Source organism: Apostichopus japonicus, chromosome 13, assembly GCF_037975245.1.
Source record: "Apostichopus japonicus isolate 1M-3 chromosome 13, ASM3797524v1, whole genome shotgun sequence".
NCBI lineage: Eukaryota > Metazoa > Echinodermata > Holothuroidea > Aspidochirotida > Stichopodidae > Apostichopus > Apostichopus japonicus.
The window spans coordinates 15399736-15416031 of NC_092573.1; the positions used below are offsets into that span (position 1 = coordinate 15399736).

The 16296-nt window shown below is 37.7% G+C and overlaps 1 protein-coding gene across 1 annotated transcript in view; it reads right to left on the reverse strand.

Annotated features, from left to right (window-relative positions):
• Positions 1 to 2398: 2398 nt before the first annotated feature.
• LOC139979028 (uncharacterized) overlaps positions 2399 to 16296 on the reverse strand; it is a 42519-nt gene continuing 28621 nt past the window's right edge. Inside the window, exons 12-18 of the mRNA XM_071989664.1 lie at positions 8872 to 8934; positions 7085 to 7147; positions 6507 to 6569; positions 4290 to 4361; positions 2927 to 2980; positions 2666 to 2722; positions 2399 to 2461 (exon numbers count right to left, since the gene is read on the reverse strand). Coding sequence (XP_071845765.1) covers positions 2399 to 2461; positions 2666 to 2722; positions 2927 to 2980; positions 4290 to 4361; positions 6507 to 6569; positions 7085 to 7147; positions 8872 to 8934 — 435 coding nt within the window. The remainder of the gene's footprint in view (positions 2462 to 2665; positions 2723 to 2926; positions 2981 to 4289; positions 4362 to 6506; positions 6570 to 7084; positions 7148 to 8871; positions 8935 to 16296) is intronic.

The following is a 16296-nucleotide window of genomic DNA, read 5'->3' on the forward strand; positions in this document are numbered from 1 at the left end:
AGTTAACTTTGTATAAAGAATGAACAAACGGGAGGGTGAAAGACCTTTAAAGTACAATCCGCTCGTTCGCCTCAATCGCCTGTGTTACAGCGGATAATCTCCGTATCAGTATTTTGCCAACGTTTTAATTCATGTCAAGTCCTATAGCTAGTCTTGTTCTAGACCCTAGTAAACAGTAGCAGCGTCGTCTTTGCTCTTACATGGTAGGGTTTTTAATCGATAGCAGTACAGGTACCAAATCATAGTTGGAGTAGCATGAATCGAGCTAAATCTCTTCCACGCGCAGGCATTGCGTAAGCCTTCACTTCACTTTAACGCTGTGTTTTGCGATGCGGGAAGGGTCTTCTGGAAAGAAATTGCGGCACGCATAAATGGTACCAGGCTGTCGATTTGTCGTATCCGCTTTCTGCATTGAACCATAAAACACCAAACGGTCAACCAAGAAGAAACTTGGATGTAAGGTTAATTTTGGACTGTCTATTTATATATACTGGTAGCACAGCTTCGGTGGATGGGTTATGTAATCCGCAAGTACAAGTCCCGCATATTACACCAGTTCCACACGGAGTATTTACAAATGGGCACAGAACAATAGGACTTGATGAAAGACAGACGCAAGTACTGTGACACCCCCAAGAAAGGTGGTGTCATGTACTGACGACAACGGCTTGCCCTTACTTCCTACGACTGTGTACCCCGAGAATTAGACAAAGCAAACTAGCAGACATATATACAGTAGTTTAACATCTAACCCCAGCGTAAGCTTCAACTTGTAAATTGAACATGATCCAAGAATGATCCACAGATTACATTTATCTCCAACACATATGTCAAACACGAAACCATTCTAAATAGCATGTGGGTTGGAGTCTCTGCTGCAACCACCATGCGTTTTGGGACAAGAGGTATCTATAGGAGCATGGAAAGAATGGTGTAGATGTATTCGGAATGGCGGTACTGATCATGTATGAATTACCACCTTCGACGGTCTTTTGTTCATCATTGTGCCCCCGCCCCCAACCTGGAAACAAACACCAACATTCTCAAAGTCGTAGCGGGTTTAGACAAGACGTCAAGCACATGGCAAATTTTAGTTGAGTTTTCGGTCCATTGACTTCGCATAGTCCACCCCATGCTCCAAGAGTATATATGCTTTTCTTTTAATGGGCCTTATAATGTAAATTCTGCAACAGCCTCAGAATTCTTTCAAAGTTGCAAATGTGCGATTTTGCGTACAACATGTTGCATCTGTTATCGACAGTCAGTGAAGCAATTTTGTTATCTAAGTTACAAATTACCAAGTCCAAATTATCAGTTTCAACGTACTTGAACAGCATTGCTAGCATACCTTGTAAATATTATTACATATCACGGGTTATTTTTATTCGGCAGGATGTAGCATAGAGAAGGCGATATTCTATGCTATTGCAGAATATCCTCTAGTATGTTTGAAAATAGGTAAGAATATCCTCCGCAAAATCAAACAGACCAATGCGGATATTCTAGACTGTCACACTCAATATATAATTAACGTAACCCCCCCCCCCCCAACACACAGAAAATGTTGGTTGCACATATATTATCTGTAACGAACTGTTGTCAAAGTGGTAATACATTTACATGTAATCTTTACAAATTAACTTGCAGAAAAGGAATACCATGATGGGCTGAGGAAGTGACCTATCCTGGGAATTTCCGTTTGCTGCACTCGGTACTTCGGTTTTATCATGCAGCTGTAAAGCAAATTAATATGAGAAACGTAAAACATTACGGTCTGAGTTTTAATAATCTTTGGTACACAATGTTAATGACGTATTCGTAAAGGATGCTTGTCTGTATTTATTACACTTAAAATATTTATTTGAAAAGATGACAAATAAAAGTCACTCAACTAGATGTGAGTCTCCCTCTTGAATGGTTTCATAACTAGCTATGTAGGTACGACGATTCTGTAAAGAAAACAAAACGTATTTCATAGTATTGCAGAGCTGTGACAAAAATTTATGATAACAACCAACTGTTCGTAACAAGCATCTATTATGATAGGCTTTACCGACAAATAATGAAGTAAGGAACACGGATTGCTGGGACTTGAGCACAATAATTTAAAATATTTATTTAAAAAAGAAGACAAAATAACAGTCACTCAACTGGTTCTGAGACACCCTCTTGAATGGTCCCATCACTAGCCATGATAGGAGTAGTCTGTGAAGAAAACAAAACGTATTTCATAGTCTTGCAGAGCTGTGACAAAAATTTATGATAACCACCAACTGTTCGTAACAAGCATCTATTATGATAGGCTTTACCGACAAATAATGAAGTAAGGAACACGGATTGCTGGGACTTAAACACAATAATTTAAAATATTTATTTTAAAAAAGAAGACAAATAACAGTCACTCAACTGGTTCTGAGACACCCTCTTGAATGGTTCCATCACTAGCCATGATAGGAGTAGTCTGTGAAGAAAACAAAACGTATTTCATAGTCTTGCAGAGCTGTGACAAAAATTTATGATAACAACCAACTGTTCGTAACAAGCATCTATTATGATAGGCTTTACCGACAAATAATGAAGTAAGGAACACGGATTGCTGGGACTTAAGCACAATAATTTAAAATATTTATTTAAAAAAAGAAGACAAAAATAACAGTCACTCAACTGGTTCTGAGACACCCTCTTGAATGGTTTCATAACTAGCCATGTAGGTACAACGATTCTGTAAAGAAAACAAAACGTATTTCATAGTATTGCAGAGCTGTGACAAAAATTTATGATAACAACCAACTGTTCGTAACAAGCATCTATTATGATAGGCTTTACCGACAAATAATGAAGTAAGGAACACGGATTGCTGGGACTTAAGCACAATAATTTAAAATATTTATTTAAAAAAAGAAGACAAAAATAACAGTCACTCAACTGGTTCTGAGACACCCTCTTGAATGGTCCCATCACTAGCCATGATAGGAGTAGTCTGTGAAGAAAACAAAACGTATTTCATAGTCTTGCAGAGCTGTGACAAAAATTTATGATAACAACCAACTGTTCGTAACAAGCATCTATTATGATAGGCTTTACCGACAAATAATGAAGTAAGGAACACGGATTGCTGGGACTTAAACACCATCAATTTAAAATATTCATTTGAACAGAAGACAAATAAAAGTCACTCAATTGGTTCTGAGTCTCCCTGTAGTTGTTCGTGGTCCTGATCACTATCGGCGTTAGTAGAAGTAATCTGTAAAAACATTCTTCGTAGTTCTGAAAGCTGTTCGTACCAAGCATACATTAATTATTATTGTTATTATTATTATTATTATTATTAGTATTATTATTATTATTATTTATATTATTATTATTATTTTGTTTTTTATGATATTCTGTTCAAAAAGGGGATTATGAAAATTGCCGACTTTTTTGATGTTAATAATAGACCTCTTGATTTCCTTACTTTTGTTAGGACCTACAATATTGTTTATTCGCTACTGGGGTTTAATTAAAGCGATACCTCGTCATTGGAAAATCGGCTTACAGGATACCGATAATAATCTAACTGTCAGTGAACTCTTACTTGAGAAAATTATGGGTAAATATTCCGTTTCCCACATACTTTATCCGTTTTTTTCTGAAAGGGGTAACCTCTTTGCCCACCTCATTTAAAAAGTGGAACACTGTTTATTCTTTTGAATCTGAGCAGTGGACGATGTTGTTTAGGATGTCATACAAGAGTATTACTGAAGCACGTTTGCAATATTTTCAGTTAAAATTTTTCATAGAATTATCCCTACTAAGAAATTGCTTTTTAAAATGAATATTGTAGACTCGCCAAAATGTTCTTTTTGTAAGTTACATGAGCAGACTATTGAACACCTCTTTTGGGAATGTAGCCTGGTCTCTTATTTTATTTTAGATATTGTTTAAGTTTAAGTTTGCTGTAAAAGTTCAACAGTACTGTAAGAAACGTTTTTTATATGATGACTTAAAAAACAGCTTCATTCTAGATTAATTACTGTGTAACAAAAACAAAATTGACATTGTATGTTTCTGTATATTTATTGTCGAAGAAATAAAGAGGAGGGAAAAAAATATTATTACAATAATTATTATTATTATTATTAAATTATTATTATATAAAATATGTTATTACCGTAACAACAACAACCAACCCCCCCCCTCCCTCGGTTGACGAGAAATGTTGGTTGTCTATATATTACATGCAACAAATCGTTTCTTCCGTAGAATTACATGTAATCTTTTAAAATTAACTCGCAGAAAAGGAATACCATGGTGGGTAGATGGAGTGACTTATCCTGGGAATTTCCGTTTGCTGCACTCGGTTCTACGTTTTCACACGTCTGTGAAGCAAATTAATATGAGAAAGGGGTAAACAAAAATACGGTCTGATTTTTAATTAATCTTGGTTCACAATGTTAATGATGTATACGTATATGGTGCTTGCATGTATATATATATTACACCTTAAATTTTCCATACCAGTACACCATTCAGTATAGTTAACTGGACCGTACTCACGGTAATAACGGGTATGCCGGAGAAAGATGAACAATTTCTAAAATTACTTTGTTTTCATGATGATGGGCACATAGTTATATTTTGGAATGATATCTGTAGGCTGCGTGGATTGCCCTCTACTTTTTCTGTGTGTATATGGTTTTCAAATATAAACATATTACATGTAGGAATTATTCAGTTTCGAAACACTAATGACAATTGCAACGTTTGAGAAAGAATGTACAGGCGTCGAGAGATCTCAATTTTAATGTCCTAAATTGGAATGTCTGGGTAAGCCTCGGAAAGAAATCTGGAAGAAGGTAATATTTCTCCTGCTTGCAGGGTAGAAATAAACTGAATTGCATTTGAAAAAGATTCGACACAAAGAACACTCGTTGACATATTGCAACTGCAGCCAGACACCTAAGTACGTGCATAGGATATTCTAACACCTATAAACATCTTCCATAACGTTGATTAAACATAATTCATAGTCTTGTATGCAGAGCTGTGCGTTACAAAAGTTGATTATTATGTTCGTATACACGCATCTTTGATTATAGGCTTTACCGACAAGGAATGAAGTAAGGAACATGGATTGCTGGTAATTAAACACCATCAATGTAAAATATTCATTTGAACAGAAGATAAATAAAAGTCATTCAACTAGTTGTGAGTCTCCCTCTTGATTGGCCCCATAACTAGGCATGAAGATAGGAGTAGTCTGTGAGGAAAACAAAGCATATTTCATAGTCTTGCAGAGCTGTTTATTACAAATATTGATTATAATACTGACAAAAGCTGTTCGTAACAAGCATCCATTATTGTAAGCTATACCGACAAGGAATAAAGTCAGGATTGCTGGGACTTAAACGCCAAAAAATTAAATATTTATTTAATAATAATAATAATACACAGTTCTTATAAAGCGCAAATACACGCTTAAGTCTCTATGCGCTGAAGGACGGAGAACTACAAACAGGAGAACAGGTGAGTCTTTAAGAGAGATTTGAAACTGGTTACTGACTGAGCTTCTTTAACTTTGATCGATAAGTCATTCCAGAGGACAGCGGAAGAGAACTGAAACGAGCGAGAGCCGTATGACTTAGTGCATACAGGAGGAGTGACCAGTAAAGATTTCGAACTGGATCGGAGGCAACAACTCGGCGTATAGTCCTGGATGAGGTTTTGTAGGTACACTGGAGCAAGTCCATGGATACATTTAAAAGTTAGAAGCAGGATTTTGAAGTTGATGCGTTGTTTCACAGAAAGCCAGTGAAGATCACGTAGGATTGGTGTGATATGTTCAGACCGTTTGGTGCGGGTTATCAACCTTGCCGCCGAATTTTGTATCCGTTGAAGCTTATTCACCTGCTGATCGGGCAAACCGTATAGCAAACTGTTACAGTTGTCAACACGGGATGAAACAAAGGCGTGGACTAGTGTTTCGGCTGATTGCTGATCCAGGCAGCGGCGAATCTTTCCAATTTTATGAAGAGCAGAAGAAGCAGATCGGCATATGTTATTAATATGTTGATTCATATCCAGATTTTTGTCGAAAGTAACTCCTAGATTCCTGGCATTGTTGACTGGCTCGACGTGTGTGGTTCCAATCTTCAGTGAAGGAATTGGAGCAGCAGTTCGGAATTTAGAAGATATATGAATTAGTTCAGTTTTGTCGTCATTCAATTTCATGTCATTTGCAGCAGACCACGACCTTATATCGGAAATACACGCTCCAAGTTTTGCGAGTGTGGCTCCATGATCACATCCAGATTTAATCGCATAGACTTGTGTGTCGTCCGCATATAACATACCGCTCATGCCATGGGCCTTAATAATATCCTCTACAGGTGAGGTATACATTGTGAACGATAAAGGGCCCATGACAGATCCTTGAGGAACTCCTCCTACTGGTTTATGAACATTAGATATACATTAGATATACATTAGATATTTGAACAGAAGACAAATAAAAGTCACTCAACTGGTTCTGAGTCTCCCTGTAGTTGTTCTTTATCCTGATCACTATCGGTGTAAGTAGGAGCAGCCTGCATGTGAAAGACATTTTTCATAGTTCTGAAAGCTGTTCGTACCAAGCAACCATTATTATAGGCAATACCGACAAGGAATGCAATAAGGAACACTGATTTCTGGGGCTCAAACATTAATAACGTAAAGTTCTCATTTGAAGAAAAGACACATAGATTGAAGAAACTGGTTTTGAGTTTCTTTGCAATTGTTGATAGGCCTGAACACAATCCATATAACTTAGAAATTGTCTGTGTAAAGAACATATTTTCACACTATATGGACAGATTAAAATAACTTCAAAACCGCACCAGGCATTAAGATAGAAGTAGTCTGTGAGGAAAACAAAGCATATTTCATAGTCTTGCAGAGCTGTTTGTTACACAAATTGATTATAATACCGACAAAGGCTGCTCGTAACAAGCATCCATTATTGTAAGCTCTACCGACAAGGAATAATGTCTGGATTGCTGGGACTTAAACGCCAAAAAATTAAATATTTATTTGAACAGAAGACAAATAAAAGTCACTCAACTGGTTCTGGGTCTCCCTGTAGTTGTTCTTTATCCTGATCACTATCGGTGTAAGTAGGAGCAGCCTGCATGTGAAAGACATTTTTCATAGTTCTGAAAAGCTATTCGTACCAAGCAACCATTATTATAGGCAATACCGACAAGGAATGCAATAAGGAACACTGATTTCTGGGGCCCAAACATTAATAACGTAAAGTTCTCATTTGAAGAAAAGACACATAGATTGAATAAACTGGTTTTGAGTTCCCTTGTAATTGTTGGTGGGCCTGAACACAATCCATATAAGTAAGAAATTGTCTGTGTAAAGAACACATTTTCACACTATATGGACAGATCAAAATAACTTCAAACCCGCACCAGGAATTACTTACCTAGCCGGAAGCTTGTCATAATCTTTTGAGAAATTATTGTTAATTCCTTGTTTACTTTACTTTTTACTTCAGAAAACACATAAACGTTTATGCAATTATAAATTTGGTTCGGCGATAAGAAAGGACCTTGCAAGATGTGACATACCCTAATGCATTCTAACTTTCGTATAATTACACGAAAATGTGTTTCTTTCTCCTACACCAAATATTGTCCTGTTCCGAATTACAGGATGACTTGAAGCGAATTACAAGTTGTGCGAATTACAGGATAACTTTCGGCATACAATTATTTTTATATGTCGAAGACCTTAAAGAACATTGCTACCAGTCAATCGGTTGCATTTATTTACCCCGTTTATGTTTAAAAATTGACCGTTTAAACATGTCAGAACTATGAAAATGTTATGGCCTCGAAGAGCATTTTTACAAGGCGTTATATATGTTTGAGGTGAAAGGATGTTGAATCACATTCAATGGTAATTTTTTTTTTTCGTTCATACGAAAGAAGAACATGTTTTGGTAGAAGTATGTTATAATGAGTAATATTTAGATCTGGACTTAGGAGTCAACGTCCTCAGCAAAAGGCTGCTGAGGATTGGAATATTTTAAAGCTGAATATCTTGAGAACCGAAACAGCTATGGAAACATAACTATCACTCATATTTATCTTTTGATTGGGCTATGAAATATCAAGGCTAAAATTATGCCTATAATCATCCCTTAAAATCTATCAGCAAACATGAGATGTGTTGTCTCTGCTTACATTTTATAACAGTCATTCATTATAAAAAACATATTTTTAAGATACATGCGCGAGAAAATACATTACCCTACAATATTAGTTAATTTCATGTAATATAGTACACAAAACTTTCAAGTTTTTGCGACACAAACCAAAATTCAGATGTGAGTCGATCTACTAATTAGTTGCAAGTAATTTAATGAAAATCTGCATAAATCATCTGAATAAATGCTCCGAAATGTCCCACGACAGGATCATTTGCATATTCTGTCTGTGTTATTATCACATACGTAGGATAGTGATTACACAAAAATGTTCAATATACTTATATACATATGTCCAATTTTAGTGTGTAGGCCCGTAGTATGCAGCTAAGAGGTTAAAACTGTCTAGTGTCTTATAATCCTTACAAAAATTCAAGGAAGCCTACGGAATAAACACCCAATAAAAATGTCATTGAAGAAACCTGTCATAGCAATTTTGGCTGTGGTGATTAGTATCGGTTTAGTTCAAGATTATATAATTGACTTTTAATATGTCTATTCCAAGAATTCCATATGAGATATGACTTAAGGACTTGAGGACCCAAATGGTTTGAGTTGAATATGGATATGTACTTATACAATTTTTCATGTAGCTATGGATCCCTTGCATTAGCAATAAAGAGAGAACATACCCTTCCTTCTTTTTCGTCTTTGAAGGACATTACCAAGTTTTGAACGTATATTTTCGTGTAAGGCTGTGAATGAAAAACATACATTGCTTTTAACAACTTGGGAGCACCAGCAAATTAGTATAGGATGATGAAGGTGGGAGGCAGAGAGAGCAGAAGTATTCTCCTGCCCTCTGCACACTTTTCTTCCTAAGGATTCACAAACAAGATTGTTTGATTATTCAGGTGGATCCTTTGAATTAACCTAAAGAGTGTCATGCAAGAAAGTGATCAAAATGTATTGAAAAAGATATTGGCAACAAGTTGCAGACTTCAACCTAACAACCTGCTTTATCCTACTTCCATTAGCGGAGTAATCCACCCTTCCTCTCATTCCGGTTAAAGTTCTCTTTAAAACAGATAAAATAATATTATAATATAAATTCTCAGTTACACAAGCAAACCTACGTCAACATTTCTCGTTCTTGCAGGCTTTACCCACATTTTACTGTCCTTGAGTTAAAAATTTGACCTATATTCACTGAAGATATGTACTAGAGACTATATAGCTATATTGTGTTGCAGATGTGTGTGAGGGCGGATGAGCATAGTGTAGAGGGAAGGTAATCAAGATTGTGAAGTCGACATAGAGTACATGAATAGCCTCTACTCTAACTTGGAGTTTGGTTTCATGAACCTGGCCTATCTTACACTCGCGCTTGCTTCGGCCTTGGATCTGCTGGACTCGACAATAATCAGTGTTTCCACATTTCAGAATAATTTCCCCCAATGGAAATACTTCAATGGTTTTTAGACCTAATTATTGTAGGATGTGTACGAACCGTCCCTTGTTAGTCCCCGAAAAAATATCGATATTGTCGTATTCCGGAAATTCCCTTCAAAGTGAAAACACTCTCATGAATTATTTTATGCATGAATCGTTGTATTTATTACTAGGGATAAACTATGCCATTTGCAAAACAAGAACCAACAGTGTATGCACTTTGTAGTTTTCGTTCATATCAGTATAGAACGAAAACGTACAAAAGTTTTTCTCTGCTAAATCTACTAAACTGTCGTGAAGATCACGTTTGAGTTGTGCTAACACAAGATTACTCACGAAAGTTGCAGCCAAGCAATAATAGAACGACCTGTAACTTCTTTACAATCGACTCACCACAGAGAAACGTTAAAGAGCAGGAATGGGAATCGGTTCCAACTAAAGGTCATTCTCACATGCTGTATTCCACACATTAGCTATTAAAAAGTTCAAATTAAAGGTCTGCCAATTAAGTAGTCCTTTTTACAGTGTATGACATTGAACTACATACTAAGCCTGAAATAACAAATAAATATTAATATATATATATATATATATATATATATATATTCCCTCGGGTGGTATTATTCCCCAATATGACGGGAAAATTAAGATGGAAGACATTTTGCTACTCACACCAACACGCATACTGGTCATGAATACTAAAAAGTTGGAAAAAATATCCTGACCATTTGCATATGATATGTGGCCTACATTTGTTCTAACTGAAAATTTTAGGCCCTCACATGACGAAAGTATTTTCCTGATAAACTTAGTTCAGTTTAGTTTAGTAGAAAAAAGGATGAGGAGGGACACTTAAGTCCCCATCAAGAACCCTATAGAGAGAGAAAAAACTGAAGACACAGACACTCAGACCCGATTACATTGCTTAAAGTGCTTGTCCAAAGCATTCTTAAACCCATTCACACTACTTGCAAGTACAACTTTCTCAGGCAAACCATTCCACTCATTCACAACCCTATTAGAAAAAAGTTATGCCGAATATTAATCCTACTATGCGACTTTTGGAGTTTAAGACAATGACCGCTAGTACAACTACTGTTAGCAAACAAGAAAAAGTCGGTAAAGGATAAATTGTCGAAACCATACACAATCTTGAAAACCTGGATCAATTCCCCACGTAACCTCCTAAGCTCCAGTGTGGTGAGATTCAACAGTTGTAACCGCCTATAATAAGGAACCCTCTTTAAGGAATTAATCATCCTAGTAGCCCTCCTCTGGACCTTTTCAAGTACTTCCTTATCCTTAGCAAAGTAAGGGTTCCAAGCCTGCACAGCATACTCCAGATGGGGCCTAACCAACTGCTTATAAAGCCTAACTACGATGTCCTCTTTCAGAAAACTGAAGTTCCTCTTGATCATACCTAAAACCCTATTACCTTTTTTAGCAGCTTCAAAACAATGTTTAGAAGGTTGCAGAGCTGAGTCAATGTAGATACCTAGGTCTCTTTCAACAGAGACCTCCTGTAACTCCACACCATTAAGATTGTATGTAAACTTTTGGTTACTACTACCAATGTGCATTACCTTACATTTATCAATATTAAAAAGCATTTGCCACCCCTGTGACCAGGAAAAAATATTATTCAAATCCGCTTGAAATTTCTCAGAATCGCTTTTGGAAGAGACCTCAGAATACAATTTGGTGTCATCAGCAAACTTCTTAGCTTTACACAAAATATCTCCGTCGATGTCATTTATACAACAAACAACAAGGGACCTAATATAGACCCTTGTGGAACCCCACTAGTAACGTTCTGCTAAGAAGAAGCACAGCCTTTAATTACCACCCTCTGTTCCCTATTACCAAGCCAATTCCCGATCCAAGACAGTAAATTCCCTATGACACTCATGCTCTTCAGCCTAAGTAAAAGACGCTGGTGGGGAACTTTATCAAAGGCCTTCTGGAAATCCAGGAACACAACATCTACAGACCTCTGCCTATTTAGTGAACTTGTTACATCTTCCATAAACTCAAGGATATTAATGAGACAAGACCTTTTTTGACAAAAGCCATGTTGAGACTCTCTGATCAAAGACTGTCTGCTAAAGTGACAGACCATAGACCTTTTAACAATAGACTCCATGGCCTTACAAACTACACTAGTGAGACTAACGGGCCTATAATTACAGGGCTTAGACTTATCACCCTTCTTGAAATTTGGGGTAATATTAGCACATCTCCAGTCCCTAGGAACATAACCTTCATCCATAAATTTACTAAAAACCAACGAGAGTGGAACGCAGAAATGGTGTGCAAAAGTCTTCAACAAATACGGATGGATTGCATCCGGTCCAGAAACTTTAGAAACATTTAGACGAAGCTTCTCCTTTAAGACAACCTCATCCGAAAATAAGACCATATCCAGTTTAGGCCTATCACTGCCCCCCTGAAAATCTGGAATACTACTCGTATCTTCCATTGTGAAAACCGACACAAAATAGTTGTTCAAAAAGATCTGCAAGATCCTGATTATCAGTAACTATATTATCAGCCTGTGGTGCCCTAAGAGAAACAATTGCATCTTTAACGTTCTGCTTTGACCTGACATAAGAAAAGAAGGCCTTTCGGTTATCCTTAATTTTTAGGGCAATGCCTTTTCGAAATTCAATTTTGCATCAGAGACTAAGCATTCTACCTTCAGCTGATGAATTTTAAACTTGGCCAAAAGAGATTCAGATTTAGTCCTCATAAACAACTTCCACATTCTACGTTTTTGCCTATTTGCACATCTAACTTTCTTATTCATCCAGTGAGGCATACAGCTTTTTTGACGACGATTCTTCCACGGAACATGATTTTCCGTAATGACCTTTAATTTATCAGCAAAACAAATCCAAGACTGAGAAGCACTCATATCTCTAAACAAATTAACCCAATCTGTACCCTTTAGTAAAGTTTCAATTGCCTCTGTATCTGATCTCGAAAAATCAGGGACTTTTTCATTGCTAACAGAATTTACGACTTTGCAAACAACATCAAAAGGTAGTATATCATGATCACTAGTTCCTAGCTTTCCTAGACCCGTCAAATCAACAACATTGCTTGGATTAGAACTGAAAACAAGATCCAGGATGTTATCCCCCCTAGTAGGGAAAGTAACATGTTGATGTAAAAAGCAATCTTGCACAACATCTAGAAAATTACTACCCTTCCTACTACTAGAACCATCTATCCAATTAATGTCAGGAAAATTAAAGTCGCCCATTATAACAACATCTCCTTAGCAGCCTTTCTAATTGAATCAAACAGCACGACATCATTATCACCGCTGCTGTTAGGAGAGCGGTAAACAACACCCATAGTGATAACGTCCCTGGACCTCTTGGAGCTGTTTGTGGACAACTCGCACCAGACAGAATTAACAAAAGCCCTTGCAACTGAGATTTCTCAACACTTACAATGTCATCCCTAACATACAGTAAAACTCCCCCAACAACCCCATTATGAGTATCCCTTCTGTCCTGACGATACACAACATACCCAGGGTAAGAAACCTCAGCACTATCAATGTCCTCCCTTAACCAAGATTCGGTGATACCAAACACATCCGGTTTCAGATCCTCAAGAAGCACAGTAAATTCAGCAAAATTTTTACGAATACTTCTAGCATTGGTAAAGACAATCTTCAGCTTATCCCTGAAACTATGTACCTTAGAATGCCTCCTAAAGTTAGAACTATGACTATCACTTTTCTTGCTTTCAAAACGCCTATAATCGCCTCCACTAGGAACATAATCTTTATCCAAAATTATTCCTGACCTCATCGCCCCCCAAGTTAGTTTAAACATAGCTGTTCAACAGAGTAATTCACCATCCTACCAAACAACGAGGCCCCAGTATTAGCTAAGTGCAAACCATCCCTGGCGAACAAATCCCTTCTACCCTGGAAAGAAGACCACATGTCAACAAATGTGAAGCAGAAGTCGGCACACATACTATACAATAAACCATTCAAAGTAACAATCTTATCTGACAGAACCTTGTTGTCAAATCTTGGCAACAAACTACATATGACAACTTTAGCCCGAGTTGATGCTAGTCGACACATCAACTCGTGTTACCTAGACTGAATAATGTTTTGTGACTCCTTCTGTACATTATTGGTGCCTACCTGGACCAGAACCACCGCCTCATCTGACACGATTTTGTTAACCCTTTTACTGACATCCTAGATTTTAGCACCTGACAAACATACCCTGACCCTTTTTGCTTATCCGCCCTGCAGAACTCTCGGTCTACATACCGTACTAGTGAATCCCCACACAATACCATTCTTCCTTTCGACTTCTCCTGTCCCCACTGACCGCTGTTTACAACCACACTACCATCTTCTATCACATCACAATCACCACGCACTTCGTCCACTACTAGCCACTCACTATTTCCCTCCTGAGAGACTTCATTCCCATCATCAACATCACGCAACTCCTCCACAGGTGACACTTCAAATCCATTACAAGTTGGAACAACCTCGCAACAATCCCTATCAGCAACTGCACTACTCACAGCCCTACTATTCCCGACTTCCGTCCATACACAACTACAGCTATTCAGTAGCTCCTCTAATTCCTTAAGTTTCACACACTTATCGCAAACAAACACAATAGCTTCACTTAGACGATGATTTAAAATCACATTCCAAGCCAGAAATCTCAAACTCGATCCACATATTATACGTATCACAGCAGACTAAACGATCAGGCACAGCAATAACGAAAATACTAAATCAAAGAAAAACCAGCGAACACAGAAAATCGATACTCACGATGAGCAGCTTAGGCTAAACAGAGACTATACACTGAACGATAGGATACACTGACGCTACAGACCTAAATCCACGGACAGAACTGAAACAAGACAAAAACAGCTCAGATTGAAAACAAAAACATGCAGAATGAAAGTTACAGACAATAAATAACGAATACACTGAGGCACAGAATACCCTCGAACACAGAATATCGATACTCACGATTAGCAGCATAGGCTAAACAGAGACTATATACTGAACGATAGGATACACTGACGTTACAGACCTAAAACAACGGACAGCACTGAAAGAAGACGAAAAACAGCACAGATTGAACACAAAAACATGCAGAATGACAGGAACAGACATAATAACGAATACACTAATGCACAGAAAAACCCGCGAACACGGAAAAACGATACTCACGATTAGCAGTTTAGGCTCAACATAGACTATACACTTAACGATAGGATACACTGACGCTACAGACCTTAAACCACGGACAGCACTGACACAAGACAAAAAATAGCACAGATTGAACAAAAAAACATGCAGAATAACAGGAACAGACAAACAATAACTCCAAATAAACAACTAAACGAATCACAAAGTGTTTTGACGAAAAAAAGACGATCCCAGAAATCCCAAAAATGAACGAATTGCAAGAGCTCCGAAAAAGTACGTGTTTAAGCTTCAACGGTATACAACGGACCAATGAACTTTGGTTCATCACCATTCAAACGTTCTATCGACAATATTTCAGCAGATTTGGACAAACGCTCTAGGAGGAGTCATATTTTTCACGTGCTCAGAAATGAACTCTCGTGACCTCCAATGACCTGCCAAAAAATGCGTGTACAACAAATCACTCACGAAATGTCAGCCAAATGGAATGCAAAATGACGAAATGTCAGACAATCAAACACTGTGGCAGAATGTGACAGAAATGTCGGAACCTTCTTTGCTACCTAATATGATACGCCACTTGATATCTCAAGTAATATTTTATTGGGTCTTGATCTGCAAGATTGTGACCAAACAAAAGCCTACAGCTCACAGTGAGAGAGAAGTTTGTGCATCATAAATCGACGTCGGCTATCAGTTTTTAGTTTCGATGTAATCGTAACCTATGCAGTCACGCTGGCCGATGAGAGCGTGCGTGTGTGTGACGCCTTGCTTGTAAACACGGTATCTCGAGAGAGGAAGCTTGGACCTTTCTTTTATTTCGTGTGCATGAGTACAATATTAAGGAAAAAGGAGCCTATTGTTTTTTGTGGAGGTCAAAGTTTACTTGGGTTCACTAGGGGTCAAAATGTGTAACCAGTGTGAACACGATATCTCAAGAAGGAAAGCTTAGACCAACCTCATATTCAGTTTATAATTATGCCACGTTCAGTTAAAGATACATTTCGTCAGACGCCAACGTGTGGAAACACTGTCTGATAATGTACCGTATTTACCGTAATTAGCTTATGGCATCCGTAGATTCCGAATTAAGAAGTCTTGAACAAAATGCCTATAGCTATATTGTGTCGCTTACTGCATACGTCCTTGCATTACAAAGGTGTGCTGTTTGTACATGAGACTTTGCTATTGGAGTAAGCGATACCGATGTAAATCATAGGGACAATGCCTACGGTATATATTTGCTTACACTGTTGAAGTTTTCCGTCGTTTTTCGCAGTTGTCGAGATTAGTGACCAGGCGCGGCGGAACGGAAAAATTATTGGGGGGGGGGTGGCTAATGTGTGGAGACTATCTAAGCGGAGCGCCACCATCAGTTGGCGCGGAGCGTACAAGAAAATTTTGGGTTTTTTCAAACCCCCAGATGGCCGGAAACGGCACTTCCCGAGAGTTT